This window comes from Melanerpes formicivorus, unplaced genomic scaffold (assembly GCF_026170545.1).
Source record: "Melanerpes formicivorus ecotype bairdi unplaced genomic scaffold, bMelFor1.0.p_v2 SCAF_1, whole genome shotgun sequence".
NCBI classification, from domain to species: Eukaryota; Metazoa; Chordata; class Aves; order Piciformes; family Picidae; genus Melanerpes; species Melanerpes formicivorus.
The window spans coordinates 35,391,686-35,414,377 of record NW_027142353.1 but is presented as its reverse complement, the minus strand read 5'-3'; the positions used below and the strand labels follow the sequence as shown (position 1 = coordinate 35,414,377).

The window sequence follows — 22,692 nt, the reverse complement described above, 5'->3', positions numbered from 1 at the left end:
ACATCCTGTGGCACTTCATAAAATCTCCATCTCTAAGAAGGAGTGAAATGTAAATGGAAAACTAAGAAAAAACCCCACAGAACTCTGTATCAATATCTTTACATCCAGGAGATGAATATTTTCCTCCTTGAGGTGATGTCCTTTCACACAGCTCAGGAGACCTGATACTGTGCTATTCAGTATTAACGCAGGCAGAAAAGCCACTTGGCCAGAGATAGCATAGGGTAAAGTTGCAGACCACAGGCGGTAAGTTGTATCCCCCCTGCTGTAAATGATCAAGAGTCAAACAAGACTATGTTCTGAGTTCTGTGGTGCAGAGACTGCCTGCATGATGTTCATCTCTTCCCCATGCTTCCCCATGCTGGGCTCTGTCTGTGAGTGGGCTCCATATGTTCCACAAGTTGTAGGGTTGCATTAGGCCTTCGTTAGGTTAGCAGTGATGCCAAGGCAATTTATCTGGTGGTGTGTCAGAGAAACCACTTTCCAAACAGTTTATTTCACCATGTGAACTGATCCAATCTATGACTGTGTTTGGATGATAAATACTATTTTAAAACAAAACAAAACAAAACACCCAAAGCAAGCCCCCCCCTCAAAAAAAAAATAAAAAGAAATCAAATGAAAATATGAGTATGTATGGTCAAATAACAGTAGCAAAACACTAACAAAAATAGACATCTGTCTCAAAACAAGGGATGGGTATGGTTTTAATACACATGAGAACAACATACAAAGAAGCTGCGTTTGTGCTCCTGCCTCTGCCACTTGCTCTTACTCAGCTAAATCTTCTGTGGGCTGCAGGTTTTAGGCTTGTAAAATGTGGCTGATGGTATTTCTTGCAACAGTTTTTCAGGGGGTCCTTGCTTGGGTGCTGTTGCAAACAGATGGGGTGGGGCTGGCACTAACTTTGTATTCCATCTCCTCAAACAGCTTTGATTTGGTTACCATTGGTGGGATCTCCATTATCCTGCACTTTGAGCGGGCTCCCTTCATCACCCAGGAACACACACTGTGGCTGCCATGGGATCGCTTCTTCGTGATGGAAACCATAGTCATGAGGCACGAGGAGAATGAGATCCCAAGCTGTGACCTCAGTAACTTTGCCCGGCCCAACCCTGTGGTCTCCCCATCTCCGCTGACAGCTTTTGCAAGCTCCTGCTCGGAAAAAGGTCCTATTGTTCCAGAAATCCAGGTATGAGTTGTCTGAACCAAGGAGAAAGGGTTCATATAATCATAGAATGGTTCAGGTTGGAAGGGTCCTTAAAGACCACCTAGTTTCAACCCCCCTGCCAGGGGCAGAACACCTTCAATTAGATCAGCTTGCTCAAAGCCCCAAACACCCTTACCTTAAATGTTTCCAGGGATGGAGTGTCCACATCCTCTCTTGACAACCTTTTCCAGTGCCTCACCACCTTCACTGTAAAGAATCTAAATCTGCCTTTTTTAAGTTTAAAACTGTTGCACCCTATCCTCTCCCTATACTCCCTGATAGAGCCCCTCACTGTCTTTCCTGTAGGCCCCCTTTGAGTACTGGAACGCTGGAGTAAATTCTCCCTGCTCTAGACTGAACAACCCCTACTCTCTAAGCCCATCCTCATAAAAGAGGTGCTCCTTCTAATCCAGCTCCTTTCTGTGGTCTTTTTGCCTGCTTTGAGCAACATGCATGCCACTGTGCTTCTGGGTCTTTCACTGTTCCCCTGCTTTCCTAAAAACAATCATTCCCTGTTTGTTGCACCATTTCTCAGATGTTTGCCAGGAGCACTCTCTCACAACCACACACTTAGCCTGAAGGTTTGTTTTCCCTTATTCCTGAAGTATGGATGCAAAGCACTCATGGCCAGCAGTATAAACCTACACGGGCTCTGCTCTGTTTTCACCTCTCATCTGCAGGAGATGGGCTGGGACCCTACTGTGACCCACAACGAGCCTTCAGGCAGCCCTTTGGTATTTAGTATGCCCAGCATGAGGCTGAAGGACCTCTTACGCTCTAATGCCTTTCTTCTGTTCAGGAGCAAATTTCACCCACTGGGCATTATGGACCTCAGTGGTGGAGTGATGAGTGTGAACTTTCTCAGGGTTTGAAGGCATACCCCTCATCCTACAAAGCTGCTAAGATGTGCAATCTGCCAGCAGATGGTTGGCAAATGGTCAGCTTGCAGAGCACTGGGGGTTTATTACATTTCATGATATTTGGGATATATGAGGGTTAGCAAGAGGGTTACTTTTAATCGATCATCCCCACTTTCCTTTTTGAAGGATATGAATCTGATATAAAGCAGCTTATCAAACTGCTATGTACTCAAAGTGCTTTGCCAAATAGAAAGATGTGTTTGAAATGGGATTGTCCAAACAACAGAATTACTCATCTTCCTTAAAAATGCTCACTGTCTTGGAATATATGGATGTAGCAGCATTCAGGCTTTCCTTTCTTGGACATGTTGTGCCCAGGGTTTTAGATGACATCATTAAACATGTCCTGGGTATTGCGTTTAGCAACCAATAATAGACTGCCAAGGTAAAAATAGTAACAAGTGTAGTGACAAATTGTGTGTTTCCTGCTTGGCTCCATTGGGGTTGGGTTGTGGTAGCATTAATGAGCAAAGAAGTCACTTTTTGTTGCCTAATTTTAATACTCCAGGTACTGAATCCAGCAACTTTACCTTTCCCTCAGGACCAAATCCTGTGATCCTTTCTCACACTAATTTCTATTTACAGTCACCAGGTTTGTCACAGCTTAATTACTAATTAAGTCTTGCACCTTGTAAAGTCCATCAGATTGCCAATTCTTTGTTCAGTTTTCACATCTTTTATCCTAAACCAACAAGCACCATGAAAGATAATGTTCAGTGCTGGCTGGGAAAGAAGCAAATAGTGCAACAGTGCAAGTATAATTGTAGTCTCACTCATTATTTGGTAGGATACTAATTAATTTGTGTTAATTATGTATAATTGGACTAAAGCATTCTAAAACTCCTCTTCAATAAGAGCATGTGTCTGTGCACTGTGAAAGGAGCCAGAGATGTCGATCATAAGCAATGGTTTGATACAGTTTCTTGACTATAGATCATAGAATGGTTAGGGCTGGAAGGGAACTTTAAAAGATATCTTGTCCAACCCCCCTGCAGTAAGCAGGGACATCTTTGACTAGAGCAAGTTGCTCAGAGCCTGTTCAATATGACTTGGAATATTTCCAAGAATAGGTCATCTAGAACCTCTGTGGGCAACCTATGCCAGTGTTTCACCAACCATACTGCAGATGTTTGGTGCCATTTGAAATGTTCTGCATAAATCTTGATTGGCCTCCAACTACCAACCTGGAATAATTACCCTATCAGTGTCCTACATTCTATCTGCCAACCCCAATCCAGTTCTGGGCTCCCCAGTTCAAGAGGGACAGAGATCTACTTGAGAGAGTCCAATGGAGGGCTACAAGGATGATTAAGGGACTAGAGCACTGCCTGATGAGGAAAGGCTGAGAGACCTGGGGCTGTTTAGTCCGGAGAGGAGAAGACTGAGAGGGGATCTAATCAATGTATATAAATGTCTGAGGGCTCTGTGTCAGGAAGGAAGGGACAGCCTCTTCTTACTTGTGCCCTGTGATAGGACAGGGGGCAATCAATGTAAACTACAGCACAGGCAGTTCCTCCTCAACATGAGGATGAACTATACTGTAAGGGTCACAGAGCACTGGAACAGGCTCCCCAGAGAGGTTGTGGAGTCTCCTTCTGTGGAGACTTTCAAGACCCATCTGGATGTGTTCCTGTGTGACTTGTGCTAGATTGTATGGTCCTGCTCTGGCAGGGGGGTTGGACTTGAAGATCTCCAGAGGTCACTTCCAAACCGTAACATCCTGTGATCCAGTGATCCCTTGTGAACATCACAGAACCTGGACATCCCAAATCACACTAGACACCTATAAGTATGGAATCTAATTAATACCTAAGTGGGACTCATTTTGAGATTATGGCACCTAAATAAGGTGCTCACACGCAGTCATCTGGATGTGTGCTAGATGCCCAAGCTCCCATTAAACCTGACAGAAATCTAATCAATACTGTCTATGGAACCTACAGATCAATTAAGCTGACCATCTTGAAGACACTTGCTTCCCACTGACGATATCGTTTAGATCTTCCCTGACTATAATTGATGTTTACATGGCTACCTCACTTGCACACACTTACATATCTACACTAGATTTGGATGCCTTAAAACAGAAGAGTATCCAACTCTTAAGTTTACATGCCAACACCTACGTTCTAAAGAGCCTGCCTCTGCTTGTTTGCCATGGAAAGACCTAGAAGATTAGTTCGGAGGAGACTCCTAACAGGTTCGCAAGTTTAGGTAAGATGAATTCCATACATGATGAACAGTACTTTGCCAACGTGTCAAATGTTTGAGCTAAAACCTGTTTAAACAGTATTCCACCTCAGATTTTGACAGCTGAAGGTTTACAGAGTTTTGGTGCGGGAGTATACATGGTAAATCTGATATATAACAGAGTCCTGAGCATACTTCAGTTCATAAATGGATTCCTTCTCATTCCTGTGCTGGTGGTACTTAAAAAATAACCAAGCTGTCAGTTTCTGCAGCTGCATTTTATAATGTACAGTTCTCAATAGAGAAATGTTAAATATAAAAGGCATGAGCACACAGCTGGGAGGAGGTGACAAGTGGATGGCAGGGCTGGGAAAGAAATTTCGACAAGTGGGCAGATAGAAACCTCATGAGTTCCAACAAATAGATGCAGTGTCCTCTACCTGGATGCATTCAAAAGACTAAATAATACATTTTAAGTGTTTTATTCAGGTTCCTAGAGATAGATTTGGTGCTATTTAAAATGCCCTGAAGTGTCCCCTCAGGCCTCCAGCTGTAGCTTCAAAAGGGCAGGGATCTCAGGAAGGTCCATGTCAGATCTGTTAGTCCTTTGCAGAAGTTTTGGATCCTATAGAAGATCTCAAAAGCACTTGATGTCTATGTTAAGTCCTCTGAATCAAACCCTAAATTCTTTTCCAGTACCTGAAAGGAGCCTACAAGAAAGCTGGGGATGCCCCCTCCTTGGATGTGTTCAAGGCCAGGTTTGACAGGGCCTTGAGCAATCTGGTCTAGTGGAGGGTGTCCCTGCCTATGGCAAGGGGATTGAAACTAGACAAACTTAAAATCCCTTCCAACCATTCTATGAGTGTTTCTCAAAATTCCTTCTGAGCATCTGTCACGGTCCGGAGACATTAGATGTCTCGGTCCAGAGACACAGTTCTTTTAAATATTCCCGTGTTGTGAAATTAAAGGCACAAACGAGGCCAAAGTATCAACAGCTAGACTATTTATTACATAAAGAAAGTGGACATAAGAAAGGAAGAGGGAGAAAATAGAGAAAGTGGACATAAGAAGGGGAAGGGAGAAAAGAGAGAGAGAGAGACGAGAGATAGAAGCTCTGAGAGAGAAGAGGAAAGGAATTATATTACCACACCCCTCATCCCCCCCAGGATAAAGTCTGTGGAGGAAAGGTGCTGCAGGAGATGTTGGGTTTGTAGAGACACCGTGGTGAGGCTTTTGCTGGAGAACAGCTGTGGTCCTCTGGGGAGATGTTGGGTTGATACAGGAACGGTGCTGAGGATTTGGCTGGAGCTGTGGTCCTCCGGGCAGCTTCTTTTCTCCGGAGCAGCATTGTCCCGGCTTCTCAGCGGCCTGGCCCGTCTCCTGTGTTTTCCTTCATCTCCATTTTTCTCCCCGTTTTTCTCCTCTGTTTCTCTCCTCTGTTTCTCTCTACAAACCAGTAGTTGCTCAAGTCTTTTATACAGTTTTTTAGTCCTTAGGTATGTAGTCAAATATTGTCCCTCAGGAATTCCAGTGGCAGGAAATCTGTGTGTTTAGGCAAGACCCTGGCTGGAGGAGGGGGGAATCTCCGTCTACCCTGTCTCCATCCAGACAAAGCTCAGGAAACAGGTGGTGATTATCTTGCCCTAAAGGTGTGATGGCTGGGTCCTTGGGTCCATTGTTGTAGTCCCGTGTTATCACGATGCAATCACAAGCTGATTTGCATCCAGGATTGGTGGACAGGATTCTTTCCACCTTCTTTCCAGTGGCTCTGCTATCACTTTTATCTTTGTTGACTCACATAGAGAGAGACAAACTTATTAGACTGTCACACCACCCCGTCAATCAAAGATAAAAGGAAGAAAGAAAGGAAAGAAAGGAAAGAAGTGGAAAAGGAAGGAAAGAAGTTTTAAACAATTTTTGCAATAGACATAAGTTTTGATTGGCTAACAGCACAAATCTGTTGTACACCATCATTAGACACAAACTGCATGTTGGACACTACATGTTGAATCACTGTATACAACAGGGATTTATACAAGATTGACAATGCTAAGAAAATATAACAAAATTAAACCAGGTAATTACACAAGGTGAAAGCATCCTTGTTCCTCCTGGAAGCCAGGAGAACAAACAAACCCATACCCCCCCACCCCGTCAGTCCTTCAGTTTGGAATTGAAGTGAGAGCTTCAGTCCAGATCTGAATGTCTGCGGGGTTATGGAAAGTACAGTCCTTGAAGAGATGTCTTCTGTGATGCAAAACTTGAGAAGTCTTCCATATTGTAGCAAGACAAGTCCTTCTGACAATACATCAGGTAGTCTTCAGCATTAGAACTTAAATTTAGCATTAGAACTTAAATAAGAAACACAAATAAGAAACACAACCTTGAAACATACAAAACTGGTATTTCCAGGTTACCATTCAGAGCCACCCTCTCAGGTGATAATTACTTTGAATGGGCCTGTAAGTATCGTTGAGTGTTTCAGGTTCTCTCAAAGCCAAGCTAAACACAAACAAAAGCCTTTTTCCAAACCAAGTACAATTTTTTGGTGATCTCCTGACTCATGCTTCACCCCCCAATTCACCGCTGGGAAGTGAAGCCCTTAGTTGCCCTGGGGGCCATATCCCTCCCCTCATCAAATGGTCCCACCAAGAGGGGAGCAGTGACCTCAGCCCTCTTTTTAGGCTCGGGCCAACATTGCACAATGATTCGTAATTGTCTCGTGGCTACCCCATCAACCACTTCTTTTGGAATACCTTTCTCCCGACCCACCCCCCACCAATATTGCCGGGTATTCAAGTGTTCCCTGCCCCCAGCCAGGTGCCTACTAGGAATACGGCGCATCTGGCCCTGGGGGCTTGGTGGGTGAGTCATTTTCACATGTCTCAAGCCTCTAGTTTGAGGTTTTTTCATTTCCTCAGGTACACTATACTGCCTAGCATAATCTAATAATTCCCTCCCCACATCTTGCCATGTCCTGGAAGAAAATGGGGTATTAGCTATTTCTTTTTGAAGCTGGATACCTCTTATTTTAAGCAAGTCAGAGAGGCCCCTGATCAAAGGAGTCATTCTGTTTGCATCCACCAGGATAGAAAGAGGGGATTCAAAATGATGTTTTAGTTCCCTTTCATATATCATCTGCAGGCATGCAGCTTTTTGCACATTCTCCATTATCTGATTCATCCCTCCCCGCAGAATTAGGGGTTCACCCCTCTCCTTTGGATCAAACCCCCCTGCCCAATAGGCAGCTCTTTGCGTAAGACTCCAGGGTCCACTTCTGTTTTTTGTAGTTAGAAAAACATTATCACCCCAATAGCCCATGGCTTCAGCTTCTGTTAACATAATCTGATCACCTCCAGTTTTTGAAACTCGCCAGACATATTCCACCTCAGATTCCCCAGCAGAGCGTGCAAATTCTGCACGAATTTTGGCCAATTCAGTGTAGGAGAAAGGCGTTTCTTTGGTTGTGATAGTGGGGGTAACCTCCCCATCCTCATATAAAACTTCAGTTTTAATGAGAGGTCTGATATGCGCAGCAGCTTCCTTAGCCACTGTCAGTTCTGCCCGAGGGCACATAGGGGCAGACTCCAAGTAATTCACACCCTCTTTTGAGTCCAAATACGAATTTTGCCTCCTCTCCTTTTCCAATTGAATTTTAAGATCTGCCACTACGTCTTTCAAAGTGGCAACATGGCTTTGCAGTGACGAAACTAAGTCCTGCAAAGAGGAAATAGTTATATTTTCCTGTTCATGCCATTCCTCTTTCTCCTTCACTGAGGCGGCTAAACAGGCACCTAAAACCGCACAAATAAAACCTTTGCCTTTCCCGGCTTTTGCTCGTGCATCTTTCTGCAGGGCCACAATTCTATCAGCCACACTCTGGAAATTATGCCAATTTTCACGGGCCCAGTCAAGTACCTGTACAGAGGGGCGGGCACCGTGAACTTCTAAAAGGTTAAAAAGCTTCTCACTCCCGGCCATCTCTTTTGTTTCACAAAGCATTTCTTAATAGGGCACTAAGTTTCATGGGGAAGTCAGATCAAAACACTGTTTTGTACCAGCAAAACCTTCCCTGGAAAAACGTACACTTTTAAAAGGCTTACTACAAAATAATCTTCTCCAGGAAAAATGCACAATAGGTTTCTCAGGAGAGGTCACACACAAGAAAAAACAACAACAACCTGGGCTTCTCAAGGAAGTCACACTATTTCGCTGAGTGAACCCACACTTGCAAAAGCTTCTCAGCTTTTGTACCTCAAAATTTTTTGTTACACTAGGATAACAACCTTGTAATTCTTAGGGAAGAGTTACTCTGTTTCCCTGAGCGAACACACACCAGCAGAAGTTTCTCAACTTTTGCTTCAATACTGGGCTTCTCGGGAAAGCCACACTTTACAAATATCACCAACACTGGGTTCCCTAAAAGAGGGTACTGAGAATTCTCGGGGAGGTCACACTATAAAGTCAACAGTTGTACCCCAGATAATCTTCCCCGGGAATGCACACACAAATTTAAAGCAGGGTACAGAGGATTCTCGAGGAGGTCACACTATAAAACCAACAGTTGTACCCCGGATAATCTTCCCCGAGAAAGCACACACATTTAAAGCTTTTGAGAACTCCCACACAGTCTCTCTGAAAATTTCGCTTCGTCCTTCTCCGGCCACTTCCCTCGCGGGCGAGTGGAAACGCGAATCTGGACTCCACTCTCGCTTCGTACTAAAAGTACGTCTCAGGCACACACACACATTTCGGGGTTCTCAGAAATGCAATAATTTTGCTGTGATACTTTTCACTGCACGGGAATCCTGCCGACTACGCCATTTAAATGTCACGGTCCGGAGACATTAGATGTCTCGGTCCAGAGACACAGTTCTTTTAAATATTCCCGTGTTGTGAAATTAAAGGCACAAACGAGGCCAAAGTATCAACAGCTAGACTATTTATTACATAAAGAAAGTGGACATAAGAAAGGAAGAGGGAGAAAATAGAGAAAGTGGACATAAGAAGGGGAAGGGAGAAAAGAGAGAGAGAGAGACGAGAGATAGAAGCTCTGAGAGAGAAGAGGAAAGGAATTATATTACCACACCCCTCATCCCCCCCAGGATAAAGTCTGTGGAGGAAAGGTGCTGCAGGAGATGTTGGGTTTGTAGAGACACCGTGGTGAGGCTTTTGCTGGAGAACAGCTGTGGTCCTCTGGGGAGATGTTGGGTTGATACAGGAACGGTGCTGAGGATTTGGCTGGAGCTGTGGTCCTCCGGGCAGCTTCTTTTCTCCGGAGCAGCATTGTCCCGGCTTCTCAGCGGCCTGGCCCGTCTCCTGTGTTTTCCTTCATCTCCATTTTTCTCCCCGTTTTTCTCCTCTGTTTCTCTCCTCTGTTTCTCTCTACAAACCAGTAGTTGCTCAAGTCTTTTATACAGTTTTTTAGTCCTTAGGTATGTAGTCAAATATTGTCCCTCAGGAATTCCAGTGGCAGGAAATCTGTGTGTTTAGGCAAGACCCTGGCTGGAGGAGGGGGGAATCTCCGTCTACCCTGTCTCCATCCAGACAAAGCTCAGGAAACAGGTGGTGATTATCTTGCCCTAAAGGTGTGATGGCTGGGTCCTTGGGTCCATTGTTGTAGTCCCGTGTTATCACGATGCAATCACAAGCTGATTTGCATCCAGGATTGGTGGACAGGATTCTTTCCACCTTCTTTCCAGTGGCTCTGCTATCACTTTTATCTTTGTTGACTCACATAGAGAGAGACAAACTTATTAGACTGTCACAGCATCATGTTAAAAAATAAGGTGATTATTCCTTGTCATGTCTGCTGAAAGAGTAGCTATAAGAGAAGTGTGTAACCCAGCACACAGAAACAAGATTTCCTCTGTCATCTCATGCAAGGAGTGGAAGAATTGTGACTTACACAAGCATACATCAACACCCAGAAGCTAAGGGAAAAGCCTGCGTAAGCCTAAAAAACCCAGCTCTTCTGCCTGACCAGCCAGGTAGCTGAACCATTTTAAAGAGAAGGTTATAATATTGGTCAGGCTTTGATAAACTCTAAGAGCCCTAGTCTTCCACAAGGACAGAGCATATGAATTTATCTGGACCAAACAGCAATTATCGAATAGAATTAAGGGCACAATTCAGATGTCATTACTTTTGGTGAGTTTAGGCTATTTTAAAGCTTATTTTTTCCCTTCTTCTCCTGTCAATATTTTGTAGGATTATACTCCCCCACTCCAAGACCCTTCTTTGTTGCTACTTTATCACTGCTTACAAACTACCAATGCATTGCAGATCATCTGAATTACCTTTTGAACCCCCTCTTCAAGCAGGCACCTTTAAACACAGCCCCTTGTGCTGCTCAGTGCCTCAGCACCACTGTGCCGACCCTTTCTCTGGAATGGTGGACAGCAGAGACAGATCACAACAGAGAGAAATAATAATTTCTGACAGGGATTTGAACCAGACACTGCAAATAGTACCTCTGTGACAATTATTTCTGCCTGGCTTTTTTCTAGAGGGGTTACTTATGGAGACAGATTTGATACAAGGGACCACCTTTACTGCAGCTTGTCTCAGCTGGTCTCTGATTGAGCTTGGTCCCAGCCCAGCTTGTTGCTGAGCTCATAAAATATATTTTTAAATTCCTGAGTTTTCCCAGATCTATCATTTCTCAGCCTCCCAAGAACTGAGATATGTAAATTGAAAAGGCTGCATTAGAGAAAGTAAATATTTATAAGCACAGTGGAACAGCACTTTAACTTTTGGCTGTGTCTGTTTGTCAAGTGCTGCAATGCTCAGAGGCTGTAAGTCATCACTCAGAGCAGTGTTGGGCCTTAGAAAATAACTTAAAAGAGGTCTTTCAGGTGCCAGGACTAGTTGTTACTGTTAACACTAACCACAAAACCTGATCACGCCAGTGAAGTTAGTTTAGGAGGTACCATAGGAGTTGAGTTGTAGAAGCCACTTAACTTGGAGGACACCTCAGGATCATAGAGTCATAAAATTGTTTTGGTTGGAAGGAACCTTTCATGATTATCAAATTCCACCATTATCCCAGCCATGTCACCAGTAAACCATGTCCCTCAGCACTACATCAACACCACTTTGAAATCCCCCAGGGACCCGGACTCCAACGCTTCCCTGGGCAACCTGTTCCAGGGCTTGACAACTCTTCTGTGCAACAGTTTTTCCCCTATTGTCTAATCTAATCCTCCCCTTGAGGCCATTTCCTCTTGTCCTGTCATTTGTTCCTTGTGAGAACAGATCAACATCCACCTTGTTACAACCTCCTTTCAGGGAGTTGTAAAGAGCAAAAAGGTCTCCCCTCAGCCACTTCTTCTCAAGACTAACAACTACAGTTCCCTGAGCTGCTCCTCAGACTTGTTTCTAGTCCCTTCACCAACTTCATTGCCCTTCTCTAGACACACTCCAGCACCTTGACGTCCTTGTAGTGAAGGGTCCAAAACTGAACCCAGTATTTGAAGTATGGCCTCAGCAGTGCCAAGTACAGGGGCAATGATCACTGCCCTAGTCCCGCTGGCCACACTATTTCTGGTACAAGTGGGATGCCATTGGCCTTGGATACCTGTGATCTCTTCCTGATGGGTGGTTCTCTTCAACTCTCCATGCCTTTAACATTATGAAAGCTGATTACTGCCAGGAAGGTGTTTTCACAGCTCATTTAGAGTCCAGCACCCTGAAGTATATCAGAAGTGACACAGGAGAGAACAGCGCCAGCTGTGACCTTCTGACACATCCCATTATCAGACTAAGTTTTCCAGCTTGCTGCTAAGCTTCTACCTTCATCCGTCAAACTTTGCCAAAGGTTACTAGCCTGTGCTGACCATGTACATGTTGGGTGCTAACTTAAGAGGGAAATTTTCTGGAAAATTACAACTAATATTTGTTTTTCTCCTGAGACTTAAGATAGAAATGCCCTTCTTTCTCAGTATTTTTTTGTGGCAGGATCAGCAGGGATGTATGTTGGATCACTTCCCCTTGCATTTTTCCAACTAAAAAAAATAAAAATAGAAAGACATTTTAAGATCTGTTTATACTTTAGCAGGCAAATTAGCTAAAAATCCTATCCTTACTGAGACTTTTTGTTCTGAAAGCAGAGCAGAGGCAAACAAAACATTCCATGATGTTTCTTTATTCTTTGGTGAAATTTTGTACTGGAATGGGCATCTGTGACATAACCATTTCAGTCAGAAATAGAATATAGAATGCTGGTAAGGGATTTAAGGCTGTTGCATATCATAGCAGCTTAGAGGTAGAATATAGAATAAACCAGGTTGGAAGAGACCTTCAAGATCATCGCGTCCAACCCTTCAACCAATCCAACCCACCTAAACAACTAACCCATGGCACCAAGCACCCCATCAAGTCTCCTCCTGAAAACCTCCAATGACGGCGACTCCACCAGCTCCGCAGGCAGCCCATTCCAATGGGCAATCACTCTCTCTGTATAGAACTTCTTCCTAACATTCAACCTAAACCTCCCCTGGTGCAGCCTGAGACTGTGTCCTCTTGTTCTGGTACTGGCTGCCTGGGAGAAGAGACCATCATCTGCCTGTCTACAACCCCCCTTCAGGTAGTACCCACATTCATGGGTGGAAGAGAAAACAAAGCAATTCACCTAGGAAACAGGAATCAGGAGAAGGAAGGGAAAATGCAAGAGAAAAAAAAGGCATTACTGGTGGTAGGTCAGGCCAAGAGCTTCATCAGACACATAAGAGGGCAAGGAATTTTAAGCAAGGACCAGGGTAAGTAGGAAGAAATACGAGATCAGAAAATAAGAACCAGGGGACAGGAAAAAAAAAAAAAGTCTGGAGAAGAATATTCAGACATGAGGTAGGAGAGGAGCAGCTTCAAAGGAGAGATGAGTATCACAGAATCACAGAATGTTAGAGGTTGGAAGGGACATCCAGAGATCATCGAGTCCAACCGCCCTGCCATAGCAGGATCACTTAGGGTAGTCTGCACAGGAATGCATCCAGGTGGGTTTTGAAAGTCTCCAAAACAGAAGACTCCACCACCCCCCTGGGCAGCCTGTTCCAGTGCTTCTTCACCCTAACTATAAAGAAGTTTCTCCTCATGTTGAGATGAAAATTTCTATATTCAAGTTTGTATCTAATGACATAAAGAGAATGGCAGGTTATGATCAGGGTGAGGGAACATCCATAACGATAGAAGCCAAGTAGGGCTTGATGTTTTACTGCGAAAAAGTAGCCGAGACATTAAACCCCACAAACTCTACCAAGATAAAAGATAGAAATTAGAATCTAAATAGGTGGGCTGGAATAATTTCAGAACCCAAGCTCCTTTCACTAAGGGTATTGGGACTCCTTCTAACAGGGAGTCACATGTAAATACTGACTTTAGTCCTGGAATCAGACAATCACAGAGTAGTTTGGGTTGGAATGGACCTTAAAAGATCATCTAGTTCCACCCCTCCTGCCATGGGCAGAGACACCTTCCACTAGACCAGGTTGCTCTGAGTCCCCTCCAGCCTGGGGTTGAACATTTCCAGGGATGGGCATCTACAACCTGTCTGGGCAACTTGTGCTGTTTATCTCACCATCTACACAGTAAAGAATTTCCTTCTGACAACTAATCCAAATCTCTCCTCTTTTAGTTTGAAACTGTTACCCCTTGCACTGTCACTATGCTCCCTGATGAAGAGTCCCTCCTCACCTTTTCTGTAGGCCCCCATTCAGTATTGAAAGGCTGCAATAAGGAGCCTTCTTTTCTTCGGGCTGAACTCCAGCTCTCTCAGCCTGTCCTCATAGGGACAATGTGATATTTTGGTCTCCTGTTTTTCCATGTAACAGATATAGAGAAAGAGGGGGGTACTCTTTGGCTGCCACAACTAACCCTATAAATTACATATATGATTTCATGCTCGGTGCCTACTAGCTGTGCTTTTTCTAGACATGTCTACCAGAGGTTTTATAAAGGTGTGTTTGATAAATTACAGCTTCCCTGCCTTTTCCTGTCTGCTGGCTGCTGATTTAACACCTCCTGGATTGCTTTTCCACAGGCTCTACAGGAGGAGATTAACGTTTCCGGTAGTAAAATAAAAGTGAGTTACCTGAGCAGTCGCACAGCTGGCTACAAATCAGTCCTGAGGATCAGCATGACCCACCCCACCATCCCTTTCAACCTCATGAAAGTCCACCTCATGGTGGCCGTCGAGGGACGCCTCTTCAGAAAGTGGTTTGCAGCTGCTCCAGACCTTTCCTATTATTTCATCTGGGATAAGACAGACGTCTACAGCCAGAAGGTGTATGGGCTCTCAGAAGCCTTTGGTAAGTGACCCCAGGGCTTCTGTCTCTTTATAGAAGCAGCTAAGTGGTAATGCACAGGCCTTGTCCTAGATCAGTATGGTCCAACTGCTAACTCATAAGATAGTCCCTGCTGGTTCACTGCTGTTTCCTTTGGGAGGACTGGGCCCAGCTGTTCAGGCAGCACACATTTCCCCAGCAGATGAGTACTTAGCTGTTCTCTGGCTCATGGCCCAGCACACACATCCTGAGCTGCTACAATCAGATTCATACAGAAGGAATGAACTGGGGCTAGAGGCGTTTGGCTGCCTCTTGCCTGTAGCCAAAAGCTGTCGGCACTGCTTTGAAAGAAATCCCTAGAACAGAGCCCTGGTCTCCACTCCTCCTTGTGCCTGACCTTCTCGATTGCTCTAATCTTAGTTTCCCCTTCATTACCTATTGAAGAATGCCATCCCAAACTGGGGCATGATCTTCCCTTATGAATCTTGTGCATTCATTTACAACTGCAAAAGACTGTCAGGAGCTACAAGAATAGGAAGGTTCTACATACTCAATGTGCCACACTACCAGCACCAAGCGTTGTGACCCATGACACCCTCTCTACAGGGACAGAAGCTGAAGCCCATGGTGGGGTAGGACATTATGCTGCAGATATATGCAGAGACATGCTTCATTCCCCTTCTTGCTGCCATCCCAGACCTCACCCAGGGATCCTTGGATGATGGTGCTGGCGTAAAGGGGGTGTTTTGAGTGTTTATTGAGCAGACGTGATGCTGCTCTGTGATCACAACCAGAAGGCATCCAGTTACAGGTCTTCAACAGAGTCTAGACTAAACCCTTCAGGCTGCCAAGGAAATTATATCAGCAAAATGAGGGAGATTCCGAATTAGCAAATAGATTTCACATTGACAGAATGGTGGTTGCTGATGCTTCACAGCCCAACTGAAGATAGACCTCTTTAGAGGTGCTGTAGGTGCCTTGTTTTCTTGGAGGAAGAATGGGTGCCTTCCTCTCACTGAGGCTCAGCTGCCTTGAGCATGCTGGATGACACAACCTGCTGAACCTTATGCAGGTTTGAGTCCACAAAGTGAAATGTATCCTGGTAGCATATCCTGAAAAACTCTTTACATGCTCTTTAAGATGCTAGACCAGCAGTAGGTTCTGAGGTGCTCCATGATGCAACTTTGCAGCCCCAGAGTAAATCTGAGCACATCAGCACTGAGGTTTTCAATGTTTCTTACCTCTAGTGGTGGTAAGTGCAATGGAAAGTATCAAGCCTTCATTTCCTAAATTATATCTTCTGATATTGTCTGATTCTGCAAAAGGCTGTATTTGGTGAGGGATCCTGAGTTCACACAGCACTTTCTAAGGAGCCTTGGAAAGTTGTAAGATCAAGCCTTTATTTTTATCTAGTTAAAAAAAAAAAAAAAGTGATCTGTGTAATTGCTTTTCATTTTTAGTTCTGCTCTGCTTCATCTGTTAGCACTGAAAAGATCAGGTAGGGCAGAAGAAAAGCAGACCATTGAAAACTGGTCCTGCTTCTTCTGAGGAAATAATAAAAGAGTCATTATTCTGTCAACATTGTGTTTTAACTTCTCCTGACATCATTTTAAGCAAGTCCAATGTGTTCAGCAGAGTTACTCCTGAAAAGCTCTGATTAGAGACATCATGGCAAGCAAAGCCTTTTGACATTAACAATCGCCACAGGTCAACCTGGTCTAACCCTGCTGGGTCTGCTCCTTGCCTCATTTATATTTGTCTTTACTTTCCAAGAAAGGGCATGATTTTTAGCAAGTTCCTGACATTAAGTGCTTGATTAAAGATAGTAGGTAGGCCTGAAATACTTCCATTTAGGATTTCTGCAGTGGTTTACACTTTCCAATACTCATTGTTTTAAAATATGTCTTTAAAACAATGCCTTTAAAATATTTAACACATTTCCCCAACATCTACAACTCTGTTGACCTTTTTAAATGAAAGATGGCCTTTAAAGAGAACAATACTACAACTCCAACTTATGATGATGATGATATTTTAAACAGAATTGGCAGCTGCCTATAGAAATGCTCTTACCTCTGCTCAGCTGAAACTGTGTGTGCTGACTGTGCATCCCTGAGTTACTAATCTATTGGCATCTTTTTTTCATTCTCTTTTTCACAGTGTCAGTAGGTTACGAATATGAATCTTGTCCTGACTTAATCCTGTGGGAGAAGAGGACAGCTGTGCTCCAGGGTTATGAAATTGATGCTTCCAAACTTGGAGGATGGTCCCTGGACAAACACCATGCCCTCAACATACAAAGTGGTAGGTTGTCCGTAACACATCAAAAGAATAATGCAGTGTTGCAAGGCCCAGTTGCTGCTTACTGCTAAGAATTAAAGAAAAGGAAAGAAACCAAACCAACATATGTACTGTCCTTAGTATATTACTAACAAATTATTTCAAGTAACCTACACTTAGAGGCAATTTGGTGTACGTAAATGCAAAAACTGCTGGCCATCACTGGAGTAGTTGAACATCATCAGGTCTAACTTAGTAGTATCTTAATAAAAGAGTATTAACAAGGAAGGTATTCTGAAACATACTGGCAGAAGCAAGAGGCTTTATAAGTCATAAGGAAAAATGGAATGTGCCACAGACCTTTAAGTCTGCTCAAGACTGCAGCACAGAATCACAGAATGGTAGGGGCTGGATGGGTCTTCTGAAGATCATCTGTTCCAACCTCCTTGCTAAAGCTTAATCATCTAGAGTAAATCACACAAGAACATCTAGGTGGAGTTTGAATGCCTGCAGAGAAGAAGACTCCACAACCTCTCTGGGCATCCTGTTCCAGTGCTCCATTAGCCTCAAAGTGAAGACTTTTTTTCCATAGGTTTACATCAAACCTTCTGTGTTCTTTCAGACAGGGAGGCTTGAAAGCTGATCAGAACACATTCAAAAGATGGAAGCACTGTGTCCATCTGGGTGATAGCAGTGGTATGGGAGCAAACTTCTAATTCTGCCCACATCACTGCTGAAAGCACTACACTTCTGGGGAACATAAGCAGAGCTCCTTTCAAGCTTTGCAGATGAAACATTTCTCTAGAGAATACATCCTGGTGTTTTTGTCCCTTATTTTTCCATGAACTATGTAATTTCTTTTTTTATCTGGTAGACTGCAGATTTAACAGGACAAGGAGGGACAGAATAGACAGGTGAAAATTCAGGAGACAGTGAAAATTGTATTTTGTTCAAAGGTAATGCCAGTCTTCTTCTCCCTTCATAGTTCTGTTCTGCAGGAATTGTCTATAAAAAATACTTCAGATAAGAGAATCCTCATTGGAAACCACCACAAAGCAATGCTATGAAAGATGATGAGCCCTCCTTGCTACTTGACATATTCCCCAGCCAGTATGGGTTTCCTTTGGTCTCAATTTCCTTGTGTCTCTATTTGATTTCCATATTACTGTTTTCTCTCTTTAGGCATCCTACATAAAGGAAATGGGGAGAACCAGTTTATTTCCCAGCAGCCACCTGTAATTGGAAGCATCATGGGCAATGGCCGCAGACGGAGCATTTCTTGTCCAAGCTGCAATGGTCTTGCAGATGGCAACAAGCTCCTGGCTCCTGTTGCCCTAACATGTGGGTCTGATGGAAGTCTTTACGTTGGAGATTTCAACTACATCCGAAGGATCTTTCCCTCTGGCAATGTCACCAACATCCTGGAGCTGAGGTACGCTGTGCTGAATGTGGCCATTACAGTTATGCCTTTAAGTTCTGCAAAAATCTCTAGTGCCCAAAAGGAAAATTAGTAAACCTCTTTAAGAAAACCAGAGCAAACCAGAATAGCTGTCCAGATCTGCCTCTTCTGCAGCACTGCCGACTTTGAGTTACACCAGAGAAACACAGGCCTAACAAGTGAAGTCCCTCAGACCCCACCACTGAATCACACACTGAAAACACTGCCACATTTTTGTTCTGCTAAGCCATACTCTGTTGATGTCTCCTTCTTGGGTAGATAGAGACCAGTGGGACTTAAAATTAACAGACCAGTAAGACTTGCTAAAATTAACAGCATCTGACAAAACCTAAACTTGGATGGACACAGCACTGATGATGACATCTAGAGGTTAATCAGAGCAGATGATTCATAATTAAGACAGGATGATCGCTCTAGGAAGTCAGAGATAGGGATTTTCTAGTTTGTTTGGTTTGTGGGTTGTTTGGGGGAGGGGTTCTGAGAACAAATATGTCAAAACCTGTCCCTCAGTCTCCAGCTGAACAGCAGTGTCAAGGTGAACATAGAGATGGGTCATAGCTGTGGGTCATCTAAGCGTATCTATGGATCATCTGAGCAAAGTGCTCCTTTTAACCTTAAATAGCAGAATTAAAAACATATATTAGGAGAAATATGTAGGATGAGGAAGGAATATCTGTTAAAAACAAGGAAGGAGAGGGAAAAGTACAGATTTGTGACAAGTTCTGAGAAAATTAAACAGATTCTGACTGAATCAGAAATTCAGATTGACCTCACTGGAGGGATTTTTTTCCATCTAAAATTCCCACAACAAATACAATTAATCATTTCAAAGCATCAGGGCCTGATTCTGGACTCTTCGTGGCCAGACAGGACTCACTCCAGGACTGTCATTAGAGCTAAATGAGTGTTTCTGAATGAGTCTTCTCTCCTTGAAGGGCCAGACCTAAGTTTCTAAGGTGTTGATGTGAGGTGACCATAGTAGGAAGGTTCACATTCCCATTTACCTCTCAAGATCTGGCCTGAAAATGAGAATCTTCCATCAAGTAAGAACCTCTCTGCTCCATTCAGATTTGATGTCCTGACTGCTGACGACAAAAGTGAGGCTCCATTTCTGCAAGGACTGCCATGTGGGAGCTTACTAGCTAGCTTCCTAGGGCAGCAAGATCCCATACACCATTACCTTGTATTTCTCTTTGTGCTGCAAGGCCACAGGGGAAAATGGAAGAGCTGATCTGCAGAAACATTGGTGCAAGATCCCATTAGTCCCTCATTTACAGACCAGTCATTAGACCTTCCTAAAGGTCCTATTTGGCACACAGAACCATTGTTGTAGATCATAGTGTATGAGAAGAAAAACCCAGACAGCCATCGTAAGGCTGGCACTTAGAGAACATCTGTCTTGATATGCTCACAGGACAACAAGGAAATCAGGAGTCGTTGAATTAGGAAGCCCACAATGAGATGTTTACAGTCCAAGTTCAGAGGACTGACGTATCTTCTAAGTAAAAAAGCAAGAACCTGCTTTGTGTTCTTCTGTGACATATGAGAACTCAATATTTCTGATGTTTGTAAGGTGGGAAGCTGAGATAAATCTCCAGGCCTGGTCCATGTTAAAGAACATAATATTCTTCCAGTGCCAGAAAGTTATTTTAATGGCTAAAGGTGAGATTTCCAGAAGAGCCTAGGTGTTTTGGGGGCCCAAATCCCATTGCAACTGAGTGGGATTAGTATCTCATTCCCAGAAGTACCATTTTGAAAACCTGATCCCTGTTTCATTGTCAGTGGAAATACCAGGCCCAGCAGAGGTTTTGCAGAGTATTTCCTGGTTGGAAAGGAGAAAATTGGGAGCCTTGATGGAATGGCCTTGCTGGCTTTTGTGTAGAGCCACAGAGTTAAATTTACTCCAGAGTTAAATCTGCTGGAACGATTGCTGCTTCAACTGTGCAAACACTTAGGTTACTGGATCTAATAAATGTTTCTTCACTCTGATGTGCCATAAAGTAAGTGGGTTCAGATGCTAGCTGACCAAAAGCTGTGGAGGAAAGCCATTGCTTTTGGACTAAATGGAGTTTGCTTGTGTCTTCTCAAATCGGCATCTCCTTGGAGATTAACACCCTCACTATTTGGCTTTGGGGTTTTGTTTAGGAGGATGTGTTTTGAGTGTAGTGTCCTGTTGCAGAGGGGAAAGCAAGTGCATTGTGGGTCACAAGCAGCTGCAGATGGGTATGTAACTAGACCCTTGAAAAATGTCCAGCTTGGCATAATTTCAGTCCTCTGGGCTAGAGTTCACTAGGTTATGGCAATGAACTGCCACACATAACTGTGCAAATGCTAAGTGGCCTTTGTAAATCAAAAGTAACTGCTTTGAGGGTGGAAAAAACCCCTCTAAAGATATCTGCATCTAAATGTACTTAGGACTGCTCTGAATGATAAAGTCTGCTTGGTCCTCTCTCTTGCATAACTTCAAGCAGGTGAGATCACACCTCCTGTGCGATGTGCAACAGCACATGTGAGCTCACTGCCAAGCAATATCCAACATAAAATATATCGGTGTCATTCCAGCTAAGTCTTTATTTATTATTGCATTGTATGATACAGTTACTGTCAAGTTTTCAATCTGCTAATATTGCATCGAACTGAGCTGCTAACACCTCATTCTTTCTTCTATTCCCTGCTTTCCTGTCTTCTGTCAGAAATAAAGATTTCAGACATAGGTAAGCCAACCAGTGGAGAATTCTTATGCCGCTCCCTGTCTTGTTGCATGTTGTTACACAGTGAGCCACAAGTGCCATTTCCAGATGATTCAATAGCAAATGAAGCTGGCGTGATTAAAACTGGCGTAAGCAATCAGTCATCGGAACTGGGAGCCATTAATCACAGAGCACAGTCGCACAGACTTCTGCATGAGCTGTTTGTTATAGCTGCAGGCAGGGGAAATGCAGAGATGAGAAGCAGTGTAACAAGAGGAGGAGGGTGGAAGGAAAAAATGGGTGGGAATGAAGCAAGAAAGTAAAATGAGGACATCGTCAGGATACAGGTCACTAGAGTAGCATGATATAAAAACAATTCTCATATGTCAGAAGGTCTTTTTGAGCTTGTGGAGTGTAGCAGGCATAATGAAGGGCCATATGTACCCCAGGATCACCTGGAGAAGTAAGTTTTTGTAACTTTTTGTCAACCTGAGCTATTCATAGAGAGCCCTCACATTATGTGAAAGTATGTCAGGCTCAGGCAGGAGGTAGAGCAACTCAGAACCTCGGTCAGGAAATGCAATTAAAAAAAAAGAGAAAGAGTAATGACAAGAAAACAAGATGAAAGAGAGACTTCTAAATTGGAGCTTTGTCACTAAGAATATTTGTCTTGGGTTCACTGGCATTTCAGTGAGTTTGATCCAATCAGTTGCATTCAGGAAGATGTCTGAATGTCAACCTCCTGTCACTGTGTTTGCAGGGACTTCTCTGTCTCTGACAAGTTTCCCATCCTTCTCCCTGGTTGCTTAGACTGTAGAGTTGGGAATTTATTTTTGGTATGTGTGTTTGGTTTTCTTTTTGCATTTGGGATTGGGGATTTTTCTTGCTACGTGCTTTTTATTTGTGGCTTCTTTGACTTCATAGAGGCTGTGTGAAACCAGAAATGTTCTTTTTATCTGCATGCCTGAAAACACAATGGAGTAGAAACTTTTTTTGTCTTATTGCCAGAACATTAATGAAGGGCTGAGCATCCACAGTACAGCACACTGGCCCAAAGCAACTATTAGTAGGGCTAGGAGATTGGTACACAAGAACTCTGCACTGACTGTCTTCATCAGGCTGAGTTCCAGTCCCGCAGCTCCTCCTTCACATCATTTGAAGGCAATAGAAAAACTAATTTCTCTTTGAAACAGCCAGATTGTATGTTTAATGTCCTAAAAATACACAGCCACTAAGGTACACCTGCTTTGACAATGAAGGGCAGCAGCTGAACAGCTGTTACAAGAAGAGGCTTTATATATGAAGGCAATAACTGAGTGAAGATGTGTGGACTGGCCACAGATGCCACCAGAGCCTTACAAGATTGCCAGGGCTTCAGCCTTTAGGCAATTCCTAAAGTCTAAGTAGTGAAATTAAATAAAGGAAAACTAAGACATGCTTGCATCAGCACAGGGTAGGGCAAAGGGGACCAAAAAGGGAAGAAGGAATTGAGGAGCTCTAGAACAAATATTCCCCTCTGTGACTACACTGAGAGAAGTCATTCATGTGAGTTAGCAGCTCCTCTGTGTCATTTCCCATAATACTTCTTGTTAGGAAGCCTCTTCATAGGGAAATGAGTGGATGTAGATTTAGCTAAATTTCCAGTGCTTTGAGCTCCAGAAGG

The 22,692-nt window shown here is 43.6% G+C and overlaps 1 protein-coding gene across 6 annotated transcripts in view; it reads left to right on the top strand.

The window, feature by feature from the left end:
• Positions 1-22,692, top strand: part of TENM4 (teneurin transmembrane protein 4) — a 736,598-nt gene that overhangs the window by 637,478 nt on the left and 76,428 nt on the right. For 4 of the 6 annotated variants that reach the window (XM_068140091.1, XM_068140118.1, XM_068140110.1 and 1 more), the window contains 5 exons: positions 931-1,192; positions 14,357-14,624; positions 16,761-16,904; positions 18,063-18,312; positions 21,033-21,053. In XM_068140091.1, the coding sequence (XP_067996192.1) occupies positions 931-1,192; positions 14,357-14,624; positions 16,761-16,904; positions 18,063-18,312; positions 21,033-21,053 (945 nt within the window). The remainder of the gene's footprint in view (positions 1-930; positions 1,193-14,356; positions 14,625-16,760; positions 16,905-18,062; positions 18,313-21,032; positions 21,054-22,692) is intronic. The other 2 variants (XM_068140125.1, XM_068140100.1) reach the window with 1 other exon arrangement.